General features: G+C 42.8%; 1 protein-coding gene across 5 annotated transcripts in view; it reads left to right on the forward strand.

The window, feature by feature from the left end:
* PPP4R1 (protein phosphatase 4 regulatory subunit 1) overlaps window positions 1–12,594 on the forward strand; it is a 77,826-nt gene extending 65,232 nt beyond the window's left edge. For all 5 annotated transcript variants that reach the window (XM_068395957.1, XM_068395958.1, XM_068395959.1 and 2 more), the window contains 8 exons: window positions 1,312–1,407; window positions 2,685–2,870; window positions 4,393–4,554; window positions 5,165–5,265; window positions 8,351–8,471; window positions 8,568–8,702; window positions 9,708–9,849; window positions 11,555–12,594. In XM_068395957.1, the coding sequence (XP_068252058.1) occupies window positions 1,312–1,407; window positions 2,685–2,870; window positions 4,393–4,554; window positions 5,165–5,265; window positions 8,351–8,471; window positions 8,568–8,702; window positions 9,708–9,849; window positions 11,555–11,718 (1,107 nt within the window). In that variant the 3' untranslated portion in view covers window positions 11,719–12,594. The remainder of the gene's footprint in view (window positions 1–1,311; window positions 1,408–2,684; window positions 2,871–4,392; window positions 4,555–5,164; window positions 5,266–8,350; window positions 8,472–8,567; window positions 8,703–9,707; window positions 9,850–11,554) is intronic.
* The last annotated feature ends 5,761 nt before the right edge of the window (window positions 12,595–18,355 follow it).

An 18,355-nucleotide genomic window follows, 5' to 3' on the forward strand; every position in this document is an offset into this window, starting at 1 on the left:
GTTTTCAGAGCCTCTGGAGGTTTTATAGTTGGAGATGTATGCTGCTGGACATATTTAGTTATGGAGTAACTTGCAGATTTGTTTTTTCCTTGGCTCTTTAACACCTTCTTGCTGCTGCTTGATAAGCCTGACGGGTGACTTGGGCTGCTGTGCCAGCGATATGCGATTGCCTCACGGCTCTGCCTGTTCTTTATCACCTGTAATTACACCTCAGCAACTAAAATTACAACCCAGTGCTTAGATGAAAGCAGATCATGGAAGAGGAAAAAAGCAACTGTCTGAAGTCAAACCAAGGAGGACAGGTGGTATCCTGGAGGCTTTTTTGAAGAAGTTTATAGTTTGCCTGAAAATTCTAATGTCAAACTGATCTGAACAGCTGGTAGAGTAGGCGTGTTCTTGGTGCTTGTGTTGACCCTGAGAGCTCACCTTGCAGCATCTGTGAATAGATACCTTGGCTCATATCTAGCAAAAATGCCTTTGTCCTGTTCTGCCACACAGCAGCCTGATCTACTTTTCAAATATTCATCACGTACTTCTTCAAATTCATGGTTGATTATGGAAGTCCATTGTATTTGGAGAACTCCACTGGTATGGAAAGTGACAGTGCATCCCCTCAGCAGCACAGTTTATCATAGCATATCAAACCTCTGCTGCTCGGTAGAGTTCTGAAACAGAGTCTCAGTCCTTATCTTCAAGGCCCGGATATGTAGCCAGGATTCTTGAATGTTTGCTAAAAATTATTTTAATAGAACTGCTGAGGGGGGTGATGACTAGTGTCAGCAGCTATGGTCCACTAGGACTCTGTATTATAAGGTTAAGCTCATCTGTAGAGAAGATTATAGAATAAACACCTCTGGGAAAGGAGCAACAGCAGAAGTCTTATCAGTTTCTAGTCTTAAGTGTGAGAGTGGCTTTTTTTTGACCTTTTTCCAGCACAAATCCAAAGCAACAAATCCAATAAAATCTGCTACAGATGTTTTCTCATTTTCCCTTCGGGGCAAAGCAATGTGACCCGTATGTTATGTACATTTTCCTTAATGCAGTCTCAAAGGTACTCCTCTCCTGTGATTTTTCATTCCATAAGAACCAAAATGGAGCAGAATAAGAGGAGCCTGTGTTTGAAATTGAAAGCAGAAAGATTTAGCTTACAGACCTTTTGATTTCAGGCTGTAGCAAAATTGTATTTGATATTAAAACATGTATTCCTTTAATCTAAGAAAAAGACCCTGAGGTGAGGACAGCCCTTCTTGATGTTGACATTTGTGTTTAATCCTTGAGTGTATTTTGTTTGACATTTTTTTTTCTTCATAGAATATGGATTCTACACTTCACTATATTCATAACGATTCAGATTTGAGCACCAACAGTAGTTTCAGCCCTGAAGAAGAAAGAAAATCCAAAGTACAGGTAAATGACAGTGACTTCTGTTTTTCCTACATGTACAGATAAGTGGAATTTTTTTTATGTATATGGGGATTTCTTTTATGCATTTCATTCAGTCATTTCTGATGTAATGTAGTTTCTATTAAATATGGCAAACCTGTTAAATAAGTGGTTGTAAAATATTCCATGTTTCCAGAGATAATGGCTTAATTCAGCAGTTGCTTCCGTTCCAAAAGATGACAGTATTTTTTGACATGAGGTAACGGTTGTTGTAGACTTCCAGGCTCTGGTTTCATTTGGTTTCATTTTCTACAGAAACTATCCTGTAATGGAAATAGGGTTATTGAGGAAACAGGATTTTTTAATTGTTTTGAGTGGAACTGCCCCTCTCCGTGACAGCTTGTTGCAGAAAAGTTGTGAAAGTGTTTCATTAAGCTCGAACTGTCTCTTTGTTATTTCTTCCCAAAAGGAATCACATGTTTGTTGTTACGTAGTTCACTATTAAGTGTACCACCCTGCACCAGTGCCATGCCTTGAGTTGGAACCTCAGTCACTTACGTGAGCCGAGCTATTCAGCAGCTGTGTTACCCCCTTGGGTAGAGTCAGTGCCTGAGATAAACTGACAACTGAAGCAAAGACAGTGTTGAAATCAGTGCAAAGAGGTTTTCACAGAAATTTAGTTCAGATGCCGTGATGTCTCAGTGGAGAGAAAGATTCGTCTTCACCAGAGATCTCTTTGTCTTTGGAGAAGCCTTTTCCTTCCTGCTGACTATTTAGGGAGCTTGGAAGCTATATTGAACACACTACGCTCTGCACCCTCCCCTTCCCCTCCTCCTCAAGGCATTTTAATTTAGTTTTCTTCTCCACACATCCCCAAGATTTTGAGAGGAATAGGAAAATGATTTTTGAGCAAATCTTGTCATTTGCTGTTCTGCCTGTTTTTATGGATGAGTTAAAGTGGCCAATTTGCACAGGCCTCTGAGCCTGAATGTTTGTAGAAAGGTAGAATGTAGTCTTTTCATTTCCTGGTCTGCCTAAGTAGACAGTGATCCATCCACTCATCTGTGAGTTGGTCTGTGTATTTTCAAATAGTCCCCAGTCATATCATCGTTTCTTTGGAACTTTTTGGTGGAACTTATGAAATACAAGACCTTTGCATTCTCATTAAGAGATTGTAATAAATAATGCTCTATAGTTGTGGGGAAAAAAATGTTCTTCTGACAGTATGCCTTGGAATTGTAGTAAGCCTTATGAGGACTTACTGAAAATAGTGTAAACACTCTACCCTTTTCTTGCTGTAGGATGTTGTACCTCAAGCCCTGCTGGATCAGTATTTATCAATGACTGATCCATCTCGCGCACAAACAGTTGACACCGAGATTGCCAAGCACTGTGCCTACAGCCTGCCAGGTGTGGCACTTACGTTAGGCAGGCAGAATTGGCACTGTTTGAAAGATACCTATGAGACACTGGCATCTGACATGCAGGTAAGCTCAAGAAGCTCTGACAGTGAATGATCTGAACTTTTATGATGTGACAATGAATAATCTGAACTTCTATGATGATTTCTCTTGTTAGTGGGTGTTGGGTTGCTCTGTTTTTTATGTGGAGCTTTCCATTGCTGATATAATTATTTGTGTAATGAATAAAAAGTGTAACTCTTGTCTCAGAGGAAGCTGGGTGTATGTGGTGCTCAGGTAGTAAGGAAATGGGGCAGTTTGAGTGGGAGGTAGATCTCCAGTGGGAATGTGAGGAGAGGCCTCTGATTGCCTCTGCTCACTTGATCTCATGGCAGTGCTTGGGATTCTCACAGGTATGAGAATCTGGGCTGTGCTGCTGTGCGTGAGCAGACATGTGCTTCTGCAGGCATGTCTGGAGCTCAGTGAGTCAGTCTCACGCCAGGCCTTTTGGTGGCCTTTTCGTGCTGCATCCAGTTAGTCATAAGGGAATAACATCACCATCACCATGCAGCATTGCTGTTTTAAAAACAAATACTGGAAATAGCAGCATTTTCCTTGTCAGGTGGTAAGGAGGGGGCTTTGTGCATTTTACTGTTGGTTTACAGTTGTTTCCCAGTCCTCCCTCGTTTCCTTTTTTGGAGATGCTCTTTTTATTTTTTTAAACATTCTCAGACTATTTCACCTCTCTTGAACTTTCTGCTTGCTATGTCAGAGCAGCAGTTCTCAGTGATATGTAGTGAGTAATGTTATACGTGGCTATTGCTCATATTTTCCGAACTCTTTTGCAGCTGTTAAAAACAACCAGCTAATAAATTTAAAACATAAGCAAAACCAAATTACCCTGTATTCAAAATTGTCCAGAGTTTATGGCCAGTCTAATCTGAATTAAGACTGAATCACCAAACCAGGGCAAAAGAACAGTACTCATGCTAATTGGAAAGTGCTGGCTAAAGAATAGATGCTATTTATTCTGAAAAGACTTATCTGAAATAGTTTGCTCCATTAAAAACAGTGCCCCCTCCATTTAGGCTGAGTAAAAGCTCTACTGGTCCTTGGACTGCTGGGCATTCAGTGTGGGTGAAACTTTACGTATTGTGGAAGCTAAAATATGCCAGCTGAAATATTGTGGGATATACACCCTAGATTCCATTTTATAAATTAAACGAGTGAGAGAGCAGCAGTATGGAACTAATTTACCCAAAAGAATTTAAAGCAGAGTAATGTGTGGAAGACTACTGATGTCAGGAATGCTATTTTCCTTCCTGACACCTGGAAAATTAAAATATTTTCATTACTTCTATTTGATTTGTTCCTTGATATTCAGGGGGAAGAAATGATACCTTGTCATTTGTCCTCTCTTCCCTTTCCCCCTTTTTTTTTTTTTTTTAAGATTTCCAATTTCATTTTCAATTGTTACATGAAACACTGTTGAATGTATTTGTAAGTACTGTAGCTCGCTGGGAGTGCAGTTTGGATACTGTCCCTCAAGTTAAAATAGAGCACTTCAGATGATACATCAATAAAATCCATGTACTTATTTATTTTGCAGTGGAAGGTTCGGCGGACACTAGCATTTTCTATACATGAACTTGCTGTCATCCTTGGAGACCAGCTTACAGCTGGAGATTTAGTTCCTGTCTTCAATGGCTTTTTAAAAGATCTAGATGAAGTCAGGATAGGTGTGCTTAAACACTTGCATGACTTTCTGAAGGTATGTCTGTGTTCAACCCTGATCAAGTGCAATTATGTATTTTGCTTCATTTCTTTGTATGCACTTGCTTTTAACATAACACTGATTTAACTCTTGGTGGGAATCCATACAGATGTCTGTTGAATACGGGAGTGTATTTTGCAGGAGATCTGTATTGCCGATACTTTGTTTTCTCTGAAGAGCCTGTTTTGTGCATGTTTATTCAATATAAAGGTGCCAGTAGATGGTATTAAGGCTTTGATGGCTCTAACCTCTCTATGCAGCTTGCTTCTCAAATTTCTTTAGGAGTTTTTCCCGTAACTGCATAATTTTTGGAGCTGAAAGACATGAATCATAAAGCCTTTAAAATCGATACTATCTTTACTGCTTACCCTCTTGCTTCCTAGCGTAAAAGTAGAGACTAGATCAGATTTTGCTTTCAGTAGCGCCCCATGTGATTTTACAGACTTAAGCATGATAGGGTTTAGCCCGGGAAAGCAACACTATTGCTAAAGATGTTTTTTTTTATTTTAATAAAAGCAAGTGTTTCATTAGTTGTATTTTAAAGCTCTTGCTCTGTCTGCTGATTGTTGCCTACATTTCTTTATTAAGTTTATATTTACTGTTGCAGCTTCTTCATCTTGACAAAAGACGAGAGTATCTTTATCAGCTTCAGGAATTCCTAGTGACTGATAACAGCAGGAACTGGCGTTTCCGTGCTGAGCTGGCTGAGTATGTAGTTTTCCGGATGCTCGTTTTTATTGTTACAGATATTTAAAAATGGTGAAGTCATAGAATAGATGTTTTACAGTGACATTCTTAATTTCATTAAAAATTCCTGGTAGTTGTATATCACTTATAATAGTTGGAACTTGAATGTCTTTTTCCATCACCGTATGTTGAAAACATTACCCTTCCGTAAAAAAGAAGCTGTCAAAAGAGAAGACCACATCTGGTTGCTCTTGAAGTCAATAGAAGTGTTATAGCAATTTGACTTCAAGTTGCTGTATTGGATGAGTTGGCTGAATTCATGACCATGAAAAGGAGATAAGGATCTTGAGGGGAGTAAAGTGAGTAGCAGAGTAGTGACCTTGGACTTCATGTGAGCAGACTTTGGCTTTTTCATGGAACTGATAGGTGGGCTTCTATGGGAGGCAGCTCTGAAGGGTCAAGTTGCTCAGGAAAGTTAGCAGAGGAAAGGGCTTATGAAATTCAACAAGGGACAGATGCAAAGTTCTGCACGTGGAAAGGAAGACCCTCTGACAGTCAAGAATCATCATAAATGATGATCATCATCTCATCATTGGTGAGACAGACTGAGGACTGGCTGCCCTGGGAGCAGCTCTGCAGGAAAAGCCCAGAGTATCATGGAGGACAGTGAGCTGAACGTGAGCCAGCAGTGTGTCCTGGCAACAAAATCCTGGGCTGTATCAACAGGAGCACAGTCAGTGCACAGGAACAGATGAGCCCCCTCTAGACAGCACTCATTAGGTCTCATATGGAGTAATGCATCTATACCAGTACAGGAAAGATGCTGATAAACTGGAGCAAGTTCCGCAGAGGGCCACCAGGATGATCGAGGCTACAGCACTTACCCTGTGAAGAGAGACTGTGCGACCAGGGCTTCTCTGGCAGGAATGATGAAAGGAGCATATAGTACTGACTAATTAAAGTGTATCTTTTGAATTAAATTTTGAGAGACCTAGTTTAACAACTGATCATGATGTCATGATGGTTTTGCTACGTTTACACGTTGGTTTATAACAACAGTCAGTTCAGCCTCACCTCCATCCCTGGAAAGGTAATGGAACAACTTGTCCTTGGTGCTGTCTCTAGGCATATCAAGGATAAGAGGATCATTAGGGACAGTCAAGGACTTCACCAAGGGGAAGTCATGCTTAACCAACCTGGTAGCCTTTTATGAGGACATAACCTGGTGGACAGATGATGGTAAAGCAGTGGATGTGGTCTATCTCGATTTCAGTAAAGCGTATGACACGGTCTCCCACAGCATCCTCGCAGCTAAACTGAGGAAGTGTGGTCTGGATGATCGGGTAGTGAGGTGGATTGTGAACTGGCTGAAGGAAAGAAGCCAGAGAGTGGTGGTCAATGCAACAGAGTCCAGTTGGAGGCCTGTGTCTAGCGGAGTCCCTCAAGGGTCGGTACTGGGACCAGTACTATTCAATATATTCATTAATGACTTGGATGAGGGAATAGAGTGCCCCGTCAGCAAGTTCGCTGATGACACAAAACTGGGAGGAGTGGCTGCCACACCGGAAGGCTGCGCAGCCATTCAGAGAGACCTGGACAGGCTGGAGAGTTGGGTGGGGAGAAATTTAATGAAATATAACAAGGGCAAGTGTAGAGTCCTGCATCTGGGCAAGAACAACCCCATGTATGAGTACAAGTTGGGGACAGACCTGTTGGAGAGCAGCGTAGGGGAAAGGGACCTGGGGGTCCTAGTGGACAGCAGGATGACCATGAGCCAGCAGTGTGCCCTTGTGGCCAAGAAGGCCAATGGCATCCTGGGGTGTATTAGAAGGGGTGTGGTTAGCAGGTCGAGAGAGGTTCTCCTCCCCCTCTACTCTGCCCTGGTGAGGCCGCATCTGGAGTATTGTGTCCAGTTCTGGGCCCCTCAGTTCAAGAAGGACAGGGAACTGCTAGAGAGAGTCCAGCGCAGAGCCACGAAGATGATTAAGGGAGTGGAACATCTCCCTTATGAGGAGAGGCTGAGGGAGCTGGGTCTCTTTAGCTTAGAGAAGAGGAGACTGAGGGGTGACCTCATTAATGTTTATAAATATGTAAAGGGCAAGTGTCATGAGGATGGAGCCAGGCTCTTCTCAGTGACATCCCTTGACAGGACAAGGGGCAATGGGTGCAAGCTGGAACACAGGAGGTTCCACATAAATATGAGGAAAAACTTCTTTATGGTGAGGGTAACTGAACACTGGAACAGGCTGCCCAGAGAGGTTGTGGAGTCTCCTTCTCTGGAGACATTCAAAACCCACCTGGACGCGTTCCTGTGTGACATGATCTAGGCAATCCTGCTCCGGCAGGGGGATTGGACTAGATGATCTTTTGAGGTCCCTTCCAATCCCTAACATTCTCTGATTCTGTGATTTTGATTTAGTAACTCTAAATAACTTACCTGTTGTTGCTGCTGTGGAGACGTTCAATCTGCTGCTTGTAACATGTCATGCCATTTCTTTTGACATAGTTTTGACCATCCATGGCACATACTAGTGTCTGCAATCCGCTGAAATCTTAATCAACTCATTACAAATTGAAGACGACTGATAATTTCTCTAGTTGTCTACTATAAAGTAGAGGAAGTTTATTGATCTGATAAATCAGTGTACTTCAGTGACCGAGGGTACTTATCAAACTAAGTCAGAGTATTTGCTTTGTAGCTGTGTGTGTGTTATATGTGTGAGATGTCTTTACCTGGTATTCAAATGTACAGGCACACTGCAGTGTCATTCACAGCTGTATCACTGTGCTGCGTGTACATTGTAGCCATTATCAGGATCCCTGCCTTGTAGATGCAACGCTGATTCCCTTGCCTCCTCCCTAGTTTTTAATTCTTTGAGCTCTTGCAGCATTTTGCCATTATTGTAAATAAGTGACAATTTTAAATTGTAAGTGACCCATAGTCAAACTGATGGCATTGAAAAATAGAAGATTTTACTTTTCAGTAACTTTGTGATGGCCATATTGCATATTTGGCAAGTGTTGTCATATAAATGATCATATTCACAGTTAAAGCTGCCTTTCTTCTTATTATAATATACTGTTTGGTTCTTCTTCCATCTTGTAGGCAACTGATCTTGCTTCTAGATCTGTACAGTGCCAGAGACATTTATGACTACTTGCGACCTATCGCTTTCAGCCTCTGTGCAGACAAAGTGTCTTCTGTCCGTTGGATTTCTTACAAGCTGGTAAAGCAATTTACTTAAATCCAGGATTTCAGACTTCTGAGGGTTGGTGGTCAGAAGTAACTTTTGTATTTTTTTTTCCCTTCTCATTTCTTCAAGGTTAGTGAAATGGTAAAAAAGCTGTACATGGCTTCAACATCAGCCTTCGTGGTAGACCTCTTGAATGAACTTGTTGAAAAGTTCTGTAGATGCCACAAATGGTCTGGTCGGCAAACTTTTGTCTTTATTTGCCAGGTGAAATGTCTTTTTGTTTATCTTTTTTTGTTTTTGGCAGGGTGGTGGTAAGAATTAAGGGGGGATAGCAACTGAAACTCTTCAGCTGTCTGTTGACACTATTTTCATGAGAATTTGAGAACTTTGTTTCCAAGGGAATAGGTTTCATGGCTGCTTTCTTCAGTGTTGCTCTGTAGATGAGCTTGAATGCATCTCTAGCTTAGCACATTAACATCAGGCTGTCAGATCTGATGTTGACTATAAAGCAAAAGTGTAGCAAAATAATCCCCGAGTTGGGAAGCTGCTTTGTTATTCAGCATGAAGTGAAATTTTTATAATATGCTGCAGCAGTGAGCCACTTTGTGGGGTTACCCTTTAGAAACCAAGTGCTAGGAGTTGCCTGTACCTCCTAAGCCAGCTAGTGCAGCTTGGTCAAAACTAACATATTCTCAGCAAAATAAGCAGAAGAGTTGAAACTAGCTGGGCTCCCAAGGAAATGGTCAAATTTGGAGGCTGTACCAGAGGTACAGACTGGGAGCCAACATGACTGTTACCCAAGTGGGACAGTTCTTTGAAGTGTTTGGAGAAATGTGAGCTTTGAAGCTTATTTAGAGAAGCATGTTTGGGTACAACAGATGTTTATTGAGATGGACTATTCTTGTCTTAATATAGTACCTAGTTAAAACAAAGACTAAATAAATCTTTAAAAGGATTGGGAAGGTCTTTCACTTTTCTTCCCTGTTTCCAAACAATACAGTGATTAAAAAAACAAATAAAAATAAGGAAGTTGCCAGACTTCATACAAAATAAAGTGGGCTTGTAACTGAGCCTGAATTTCCTCAACCCTAACTTGCTTCGTGTACAACTTTGTGCTAGAAAGCATTGTACTGTATTTTAAAACTTTGTGGATACTACCTACTTTATTCATGCTATGAAGGTAGTAAGGTCTGTCAGCTCTGATCATGTGTTGGGATTTTATCTTCACTGTGCTGAAATCTAATGAAATTGCTTCTGTCTTCTTGCCAGACTATCAGTGAAGATGACTGCCTGCCAATGGACCAGTTTGCTGTGCATCTGTTGCCACACTTATTACACTTGGCGTCTGACAGGGTCCCAAATGTTCGAGTTCTGCTTGCAAAAACATTAAAGCAAACCCTTTTAGAGAAAGGTTAGTGGTCAGAAAGGGTTGCAAGGGCCTGACTATGCATCTTTTTGTCCCTCCACTTTCCTATAGTTGGCTGCGAAAGAAGAAACAACATCAGATGTGGGTCGCTCTTGCTTTTACAGTCTCCTTGGTGTGCAATGTTACTTTGGCTGAGATAAAACCATGAACCTTGTTGTGGCATCAGAGCCACTGTTGTGTAATGCTGGGGAAATAAGAGTTCTTGCTCATATGCCAGCCTGTTCTCTTTGTACCATTTTCCCCGAACGAGCTAGTTTCTAGAGGTGTCATTAGGGCACAGAAAGCACAAATGAACAACTAGCAACTGTGAAGTTGTTGAGCAGTGCCTTTTTTTGGTTAAAAAAAATTCCGTTGATGTTCTGTGTCATAAGGATAAAAAAGAAAAATCCTTCCATACAAATCCACCATCTGTTTTCTCACTGGGGGAGAAGAGATGGCTGCTGTTTGTGTTTTATATTTTATGGTAGTAGTGGGAAGACAGTTTCTCTGAAGTCTCTTCAGGGAAATTAGATGTGCAACTTTCAAATTGCAGAATTTGCTTAGGAAAGCATCCCCAATGCATAGCAGATGCCAGAAGAGTCAGCAGTGCTCAGATTCCAAAGCACTGTAAAGGAAAACAGCATTGGAAATACTACGCTATTTTGTAAACCAGCAGAGTGTCCGCACTTGGAATATCATCCAGTTCCAGTCACTTTCTTCCTCAAAACCATACACTGGCTTGAGGATTGCTGTTTCTAGAGTAGCAAGTGTGAAGAAAAATGCAAAATGTTCGAAACACTGGACAACACAAAGGATGCCAACACAGTGAGAACTAGGCTATTGCTAGCTGCCTTGTTCATGCTGGAGACTCTGAGTAAGCATATGTAGAGAGTTAAGATGGATCAGCTGATGTGCAGTAATTTATCCTCTGTTAACTGTGTCAAGGCTGTCACTGTTCTTTGTGTAGTATTGGTATTTTTTGTTGCTGTCCTCGTTATTTTTGTGTTCCCCACCTGGATGGTACACCTCCGTTCTGCATTGCCACCACGTAAGCTTATAATACAGGTCATTCCTGCCTCAAAAGATGTTCTGTGTATGATTAGGGATGGTGGATAGATTATGAAAGGCAGTTTTAAAAAAATAAATTCAGACGTTTTTAAGTCTCAGATCTAAATGGCCCTTCCTATGAGCTGCTTGTAGTTACACTGCTTTTATGCAACTTGTGTTGTGTAGTTCATGGAAACTGTCAGATGTTGGAACTTCTTCCACTTTTACTTCATGTTGTCTTAGTTTTATTGTTTGATATTTCTTTGGCAAGCCTGCCAGTGAAATGGAGGGGCATGGCCATGGGTTTGTGATACCTTCCGTCCTTCACAAATATAAGCACGCTCCTGAGTCTCCTGCAGGTTTTTTTCTTCCTCTTTGGTCATGGAGTCTGTCACACTTACTTTTATACTGAAGGACCATAGAAATCGTGTACTCTAACAGCACTGTTAGAGCAACTGTGCTCTGAAACATGGAATGATTTTTTTTTTTAAGGTGAATTCATAGGTACATTCAGAAGGGTGTTGTGTGCCTGCTCAGATATTCCTGTTTGACTATATGTGTGCACTGTCTCCTGAGATTTTGAAGCTCATGATACTTCAACGCAAACCTCAGCATAGTATCTGCTGTCTTTCCTCCGATAAGTCTTGTGCATTTTCTCTTACAGAGTATTTTCTAAATTCTGCCAACTCTCATCAAGAAGCTGTGGAACAAACGATTATGGCGCTTCAAATGGATGATGACAGTGATGTCAAATATTTCGCAAGCATACACCCCGCCAGTACCAAAATAGCAGATGATGCCATGAGCACTGCTTCATCAACTTATTAAAAAGTTCTGAATGTTGCTATAATTAAAAAAATTTTAGACTATCCTCAAATGCTTCTAAGATGGTTGATCTAGGACAACCTCTTTGGAAGGAGAGATTTCTTGCCAGACTTAACAGGTGGATGTTATCTAAACCTGATACCAGGGATTTTAAGTCAAGAAAAAGTAAACGTACCTGTGTCAGCTTGACTTTAGAAAAAAAACTGCTCAGAGGATTATTTTTGCCACCGAAGCCTTAAATCTTCTGTCTTCCTGAACAAACGAAACTTGAATTGGCAGATCATTTGCATTGTAGAAAGGATGTGATTTCCAGAGACCTGCATTGTTTCTCCTGAGGAGTTAACTTAGCAAGTATTTTCTGTAGCAACTGATAGATAAAATGGCCAGAAAGGCAAATTTATACCGGGATGTAAGACCTCCAGTATTAGCGCTAAAAGTTTTTATCATTCGAGGACTTGATTTGTGTGCAGCTGGGCACACCCTTAAGTGGGAATAGCTTTGATGTTTGTAAATGGGGAAAAGTAGAAATTTGGATTTCTCTTAAGGGCTCAGTCTAACACTAAACTAGAATTTGATTTTAATCCTTAAATGCAGCATATTGCTGTACCCATTAGCAGAAAACTTTGCTGAGTACCTGTGTCCTAATTATTTTCATGCTGGTCATGACCTAAAGGAAATTTATTAGCACATGTACTTTAAGTCAGGTATTTTTAACTTGATCATGATCGGCTCTGAGGTGCAACTTTTTTCTTTGTATACTGTACATATCTGTGAGCCTCCTTGGAGTGCTGCAGTCTTTAATCATGTTGTTTAAAGCTGTTGTGATACAAGTCGTTCTCTACTTGTCCAAATAAAATTTATTAATAAGATTGAAAACAATCTTGTGACCTTTTTAAGACATTAAAAGAGTAAGTTTGAAATTTAAGTGGCCCTTTTTTTTCTGGTTCTTTACACTTTGATGGGTATTGCAGGGGGAAGGGGTTTGCTTAATGATTGTGAAGAATTTTGCATTTTGAGCCGGAAGATACTCCAGCACAGATGTACTTTGGCCGTGTAATTGAGGTTTTGCTAGATTCTCTTTCAAGCATCGCTCTTGTGCTTGGGAATGTGTCACTCCAGTGTGAAGTGGCACCTTTGCTGAAGTGAGTGAATATCTACCTCAGTCTGGATTTACAGGAAGCTGTGAGCTCAAACTGCCCTTAACCTAACTTCAGTCTGTTGGACTGCTTTTGTTTCCTCTCATTTAAAATGGCTGATACAGTATCTCCTTTTGTGTCGTCCAGGGGCAACTTGCTTAAATCACCTTTCCTCCAGCCTGCCAAACCTGATGTGTGTGAAGCTTATTTTCCTGAGGAGGTAGAAATGGCTGTGGCAGCTTATCTTTGATGTATTTTAGCAGAACATTTTCATTTATCAGTCAGGTGCCTGATACCCTGGCAGTTCAGCCTCAGGCAGGTGTCTCTTTTTTTTTTTTTTTTTTTCCCCCTGTTTCTTTGGGAAAACAGATTATTCTGCAGTTTCTTCTCTAGTAAACAGAAAGTTGCTATTTACTCCCCAAAGGCCTGCTTTTCTATTCCTGAGCGTGGCCATGGAGGTGGTTAAGATACAGAGTCATCTTTGTCTGCCTTGAAGCTTGGTGGGTTTGGGCTTTTTGGGCGTTTGTTTGATTTTTCTTATTTTTTTTTTTTAGGTTTGAGGTTTGGAGGGGTGTGGTTTTTTTTGTTTTTCTTTTGCTTGTTCCTTTTTCTTTTCAAAATTGACTTAAAATTTGAAAAGGCAACTATATGCCCAGATCAGAAGTTCCTGTAGTGTAGGTAATATTCTTACCAGGTTTTCTGTTCCTCATGTTCTCCTTCAATTGTTCAGAAATGACGTGCAAATCCCCAGAGGACTAGGCAGTGTGACAGCACAGTGCCTGAGTGACAGCAGATTGTCAGAAGGCAGTGAGCTTTTCAGGCAGGAGGATTTCTGAGCTCTCCCTGCTGCCGTACAGAGAACTAAAAGTAACTGGTCCTCTCCCAGGCTAGATGATTCCCATTTTAGAAATACACATTGAAGTCCAGTGTATTTCTGCATTTTGTTCAGGGTACATAAATCACTTTGGTTTTTGCCTCAGTGTAATGACAGTTAAATTGTTGTTAGGACCAGAGGGTGCTTCAGGTCATCCTCTAACTGTGAATGAAGTGCAGCATTCACTGGATGAGTATGGAGACTTAAAAAGAAATCCTAGTGTTTGGAGTCCAGAATGAACGTGTCCCAACCTAATTCCGTTACTGTACTAATGTACTGTTCCACTAGTCCAGTAAAAGGAAGCACATCTGATCCTTTTAGGTGTTTTCTAGTTATTTAAGGGTAAGACACCTTTAAGTTGAAAAATGGGACAGATCTTCTGGGTGCTTTATTTCTCTCTGTTCTGTATTTCTTCAATACTGGTGCAGGCCTGTGAATTCGAGGGTGAGTTCAAGGCTTTTCCTAAGCAAGTACGAGTGTTTTCAGTTGCAGAGTGCCTGAATTCCCCTGACATGTAACAAATAAAGATCATCTTCGGGGAAGAGGCGAAATAGTTGTCTTTCTCCTTTTTTCTTCACCCAACATGGCACGGGTCTGTCTGCCTCTTTTCTGCTTCATTTGGTGATTCCCAAGAAGTGAAAGGAAAGGAAAGACAAGACTTGCTTCATTCTCGGCGTTGCCCAAGAGCCATTTCATCTACTGCCTGAGGGATGTGGTTGCTTAATTCTGATAGGGAATTTTCTTATGCTGGGCAGTGTTGGTGATGTCAGTAATTCAAGCTTCAACTTGTCCCTAAGGAATATGGGGTTTGGGGAAATGTGCATCTCCATTCTGAGTGGTGAAAAAAGGAGCTGTTTTTTCTGTGGGGCAGTGTCTGGGAATGCTGCCAAAGATCCTGGTGAATTCCCTAGTGTGTGTCTCCCCTGCAGAAAGAGTCGAGCTTTGTGTCTCAATTAATTTCTCTTTTGGTCAGGATTTCTTGAGCAGAAAGTGAGGTGGCTCTTGAATCATCATCTGTTGGTCCACGGTTTCCCAAAAGCAGTATCGTAGCTCTACCCCCACCTGCTTGGTAGAATACCAAGTCAGTCCTTCACAAGCAATTTTTGTTGTTTTCCGTTTAATCTCTTGTCTCACTCATCTTGGAGCTTCTTCATGGGAAATCCCTCTTTTCCCATGTCCTGGTTACAGCACTGTCTGCCTTTCTCCCGCTTGCTCTTTTTCACAGCAGGTTATCTGTCTTTGGTTGTTCCTCCCCAGAGACCCATGAGGATTTGGCAGGGCCATTTCCTCGCTGTGCTTTCATGCAGATTTCATGCCAATAAAACTGGCAAACGCATGGAACCCTCTAGAGGGCGGTTTGTTTTTAACCAGGACATGACTGATGCTTGAAATCATTTTTTGCTGTTTTGAATGTCCCAGATAGCTGTTGCACAAATTCTTGGCCTCGTGGACAAGATCCTATGTTCAATAGGACTGCAGAACAGCAGGCTAACTTTAGCCCAACTGAAAAAAATGATGTTTGCTGGGGCTTGGCCACCCTCCTGTGCAAGGGTAGGTCTGGCTGTGATGGCTCTTGTGTTCAGCCAGCGGATCGTGCCACCTCGGTTAGTTACGCCCTTGTTAGCGCTTGCCCCCTTTGCTCTGCACTCAGAGGTCGGGGTTCAGAGATGGCTGGTTTGAATTGGTGGTGGATGGGCAGAGAGGGGAGCAGGGTGAGCTCTGCCCTGTGGCTCAGGCATGCTCTTGCGCTTTGATTGGGTTCCATCCCGTAGGCGAGGTCTCCTTTTGTTCACTTGTCCTTTGGTGTGGAAACCTGTGTGCGTTGCTCGTGTTTTCTGACCTTGTTGCATCCTGGGGACCTCTCTGTCTTGTTAGGATGGGAAGAGGAGTCTCAGGCAGATGGACGCAAGCTGATACTTATTCCACCTGTTCTTTCGTGTCAGTTCTTCCCCTCTGATACTCATGGGCAAGCCTCATCTTCCTATCTGTGCTGGCATTCAGACAACATGGAAAGTACACTTAAAGTGATTAATCTTTTCTTTATGTGCAGGATTAGGGCATACTAATAAACTGCCTTAAAAATACAAGACTATGACAGGAGACGTAAAATGTGCATGAATCTCTACCCCACCCAGTGCTTTCAGACTCTGCCTTTTAGTTTTACTTCACTTTTACTTTACTTTTTAATTAGATCAGAAAAATAAATAAAAAGCCCAAGGTAATGGGAATGCTTTAGGGTTCAATTGCAGCAGAGGTTGGACTACATCTAGCCAATTAAAATACACTGTGACTTAGCAGAGACAATGAAACAGATTTTTTTAAACATCTTGGAGCCCTCCTATCGTGGTCTGCTTCAAGTACTGTGACCCATTTCTGCAGAGGTGTAGTAATGTTTCTGTATGGGATGGAGGTGGTGGGTTGACCCTGGCTGGATGCCAGGTGCCCACCAAAGCTTCTCTGTCACTCCCATCCTCAATTAGACAGTGGAGAGAAAATATAACAAGAGGCTCGTGGGTCGAGAGAAGGACAGGGAGAGATTACTTACCATTACTGTCACGGGCAAGAGAGACTCAACTTGGGGAAATCAGTTTAATTTATTACCAATCAAATCAGAGAAGGGTATTGAGAAATAAAACCAAATCTTAAAACACCTTCCCCCAGCCTCCCTTCTTCCTGGGCTCAACCTCGCTCCTCATTTTCTCTACCTCCTCGCCGCCAGTGGCGCAGGGGTTGGGGAATGGGGGTTGCAGTCAGGTCATCACGCGTTGTCTCTGCCTTTATCCTCAGCAGGAGGACTCCTCACACTCTTCCCCTGCTCCAGTGTGGGGTCCCTCCCACAGGAGACAGTCCTCCATGAACTTCTCCAACATGGGTCCTACTCACAAGCTGCAGTTCTTCATGAACTGCTCCAGCGTGGGTCCCCGTGGGGTCAAGTCCTGCCAGCAAACCTCCTCCAGCGTGGGCTCCTCTCTCCACAGGGCCACAGATCCTGCCAGGAGCCTGCTCCAGCATGGGCTTCCCATGGAGTCACAGCCTCCTTCGGGTGCATCCACCTGCTCTGGCATGGGGTCCTTCACAGTCTGCAGATGGATATCTGCTCCACCATGGACCTCCATGGGCTGCAGGGGGACAGCCTGCCTCACCAGGGTCTTCACCAGGGGCTGCAGGGGAATCTATTCCAGTGCCTGGAGCACCTCCTCCCCCTCCTTCACTGACCTCTATGTCTGCAGAGCTGTTCCTCTCACACATTCTCACTCCTCTCTCCAGCTGCAGTTGTGTAGCAGTTTCTTCCCCCTTCTTAAATGCATTATCTCAGAGGTGCTACCACCATTGTTGTTGGGCTTGGTCTTGGAGCCATCTGGCATTGGCTCTGTCGGACATGGGAGGAAGCTTCTAGCACCTTCTCACAGAAGCCACCCCTGTATCCCCCCCTGCTACCAAAACCTTGCCACGCAAACCCTATACAAAGGGTTACCTGCAAGTGAATTTGAATCACGACTGTGAAAAGTGAAGGTACTGAGCACATTTCTCTGCATGTTTTTTAACGAGAGTACCGAGAGGAGAGATGCACTGTTTGAACATCAAAAGAAATTTCAGTTATTTTTTAGCCAGTCCATGTTTCCCATGTAAGAACCCAAATAAACTTGGTTTGAATAAGGTGACAACAAAGGCTCAAATGGGGGCTGGGCCATTTTGCTTGTATTGGTCTTTTGTTTCACAGTTGTTTCTTCGGGTCTCTCAACTTGAGGAGTTTTGTGTTTTGTTTTGGTTTTTCTGTTTTTTCTGGTCACCTGGATTTTTGTGCCTGACAGCATTGTTTCCTACAAGCAGTACTGTCAGCAGATATGTCCTAATCCTGTCTACCTCGAGGCCCTATACTGCGATAAAACAGGCAGTGGCTTACAGTAGTGGGGTGAGGTTCTGTGTAAGGGAGGGTGCAGCAGCACAAGCTGGTTGGGGCCCCCAGGCGGCCCTCTTGCTTGTTGGCAAATGGCCTTCCTTGGTGCAGAAACCTCTGATTCCCATCTGTCAAATCACAATGCTTAGGCTGCTGCCTTCCCCAGTCATCTGCTGAGCTGTAGCTAAGGTGGTGCTGCCAGCTGCCTTCACCCTCCGAAGGGGAGCTTTAGGCTGTGGGCGAGGGGGACAGCGCTGTGGTTCCTCTCCTGGAGCAGGGAGTCCAGCAGAGAAGAGGGATTTGGGAAGGGGAAGGCCCACACTGACGAGCCCAGTTCGCAGTGTTGGTCTCTCTTCAGTGGGCTTGGTGCATTCCTGCTTTGGAGGATGGAGCAGCCCTGCCAGGGGAGGATGTGGAGGAGCATCTAGGGGTATCTAGGGAGGAGTCAGCTCACAAGTCAACGACTTGAGGAACAGCATTAGAAATTTTAGGATGCAGCGACCTTTAGTCTTGACCTTTTTCCTGATTTCTGCCCTCCTCTATTCCCCACAGCCTCCCTTCTCGGATACGGTTAGTAGAAGTTGTAGAAGGGCTGTCAAGTTGCGGAAAGGCTGCCAGCTACTGTTATAGCTCTTGTGTAGTCAGAGTAGGGCCAGGGCAGGCCGTGGGGTGTGCCATCAGGCAGCATGGGCTGCTCTCACTGCCCTGAGCCATAAACTCACTGTATTGAGA

Source organism: Nyctibius grandis, chromosome 3, assembly GCF_013368605.1.
Source record: "Nyctibius grandis isolate bNycGra1 chromosome 3, bNycGra1.pri, whole genome shotgun sequence".
In the NCBI taxonomy this organism is placed as follows: Eukaryota; Metazoa; Chordata; class Aves; order Nyctibiiformes; family Nyctibiidae; genus Nyctibius; species Nyctibius grandis.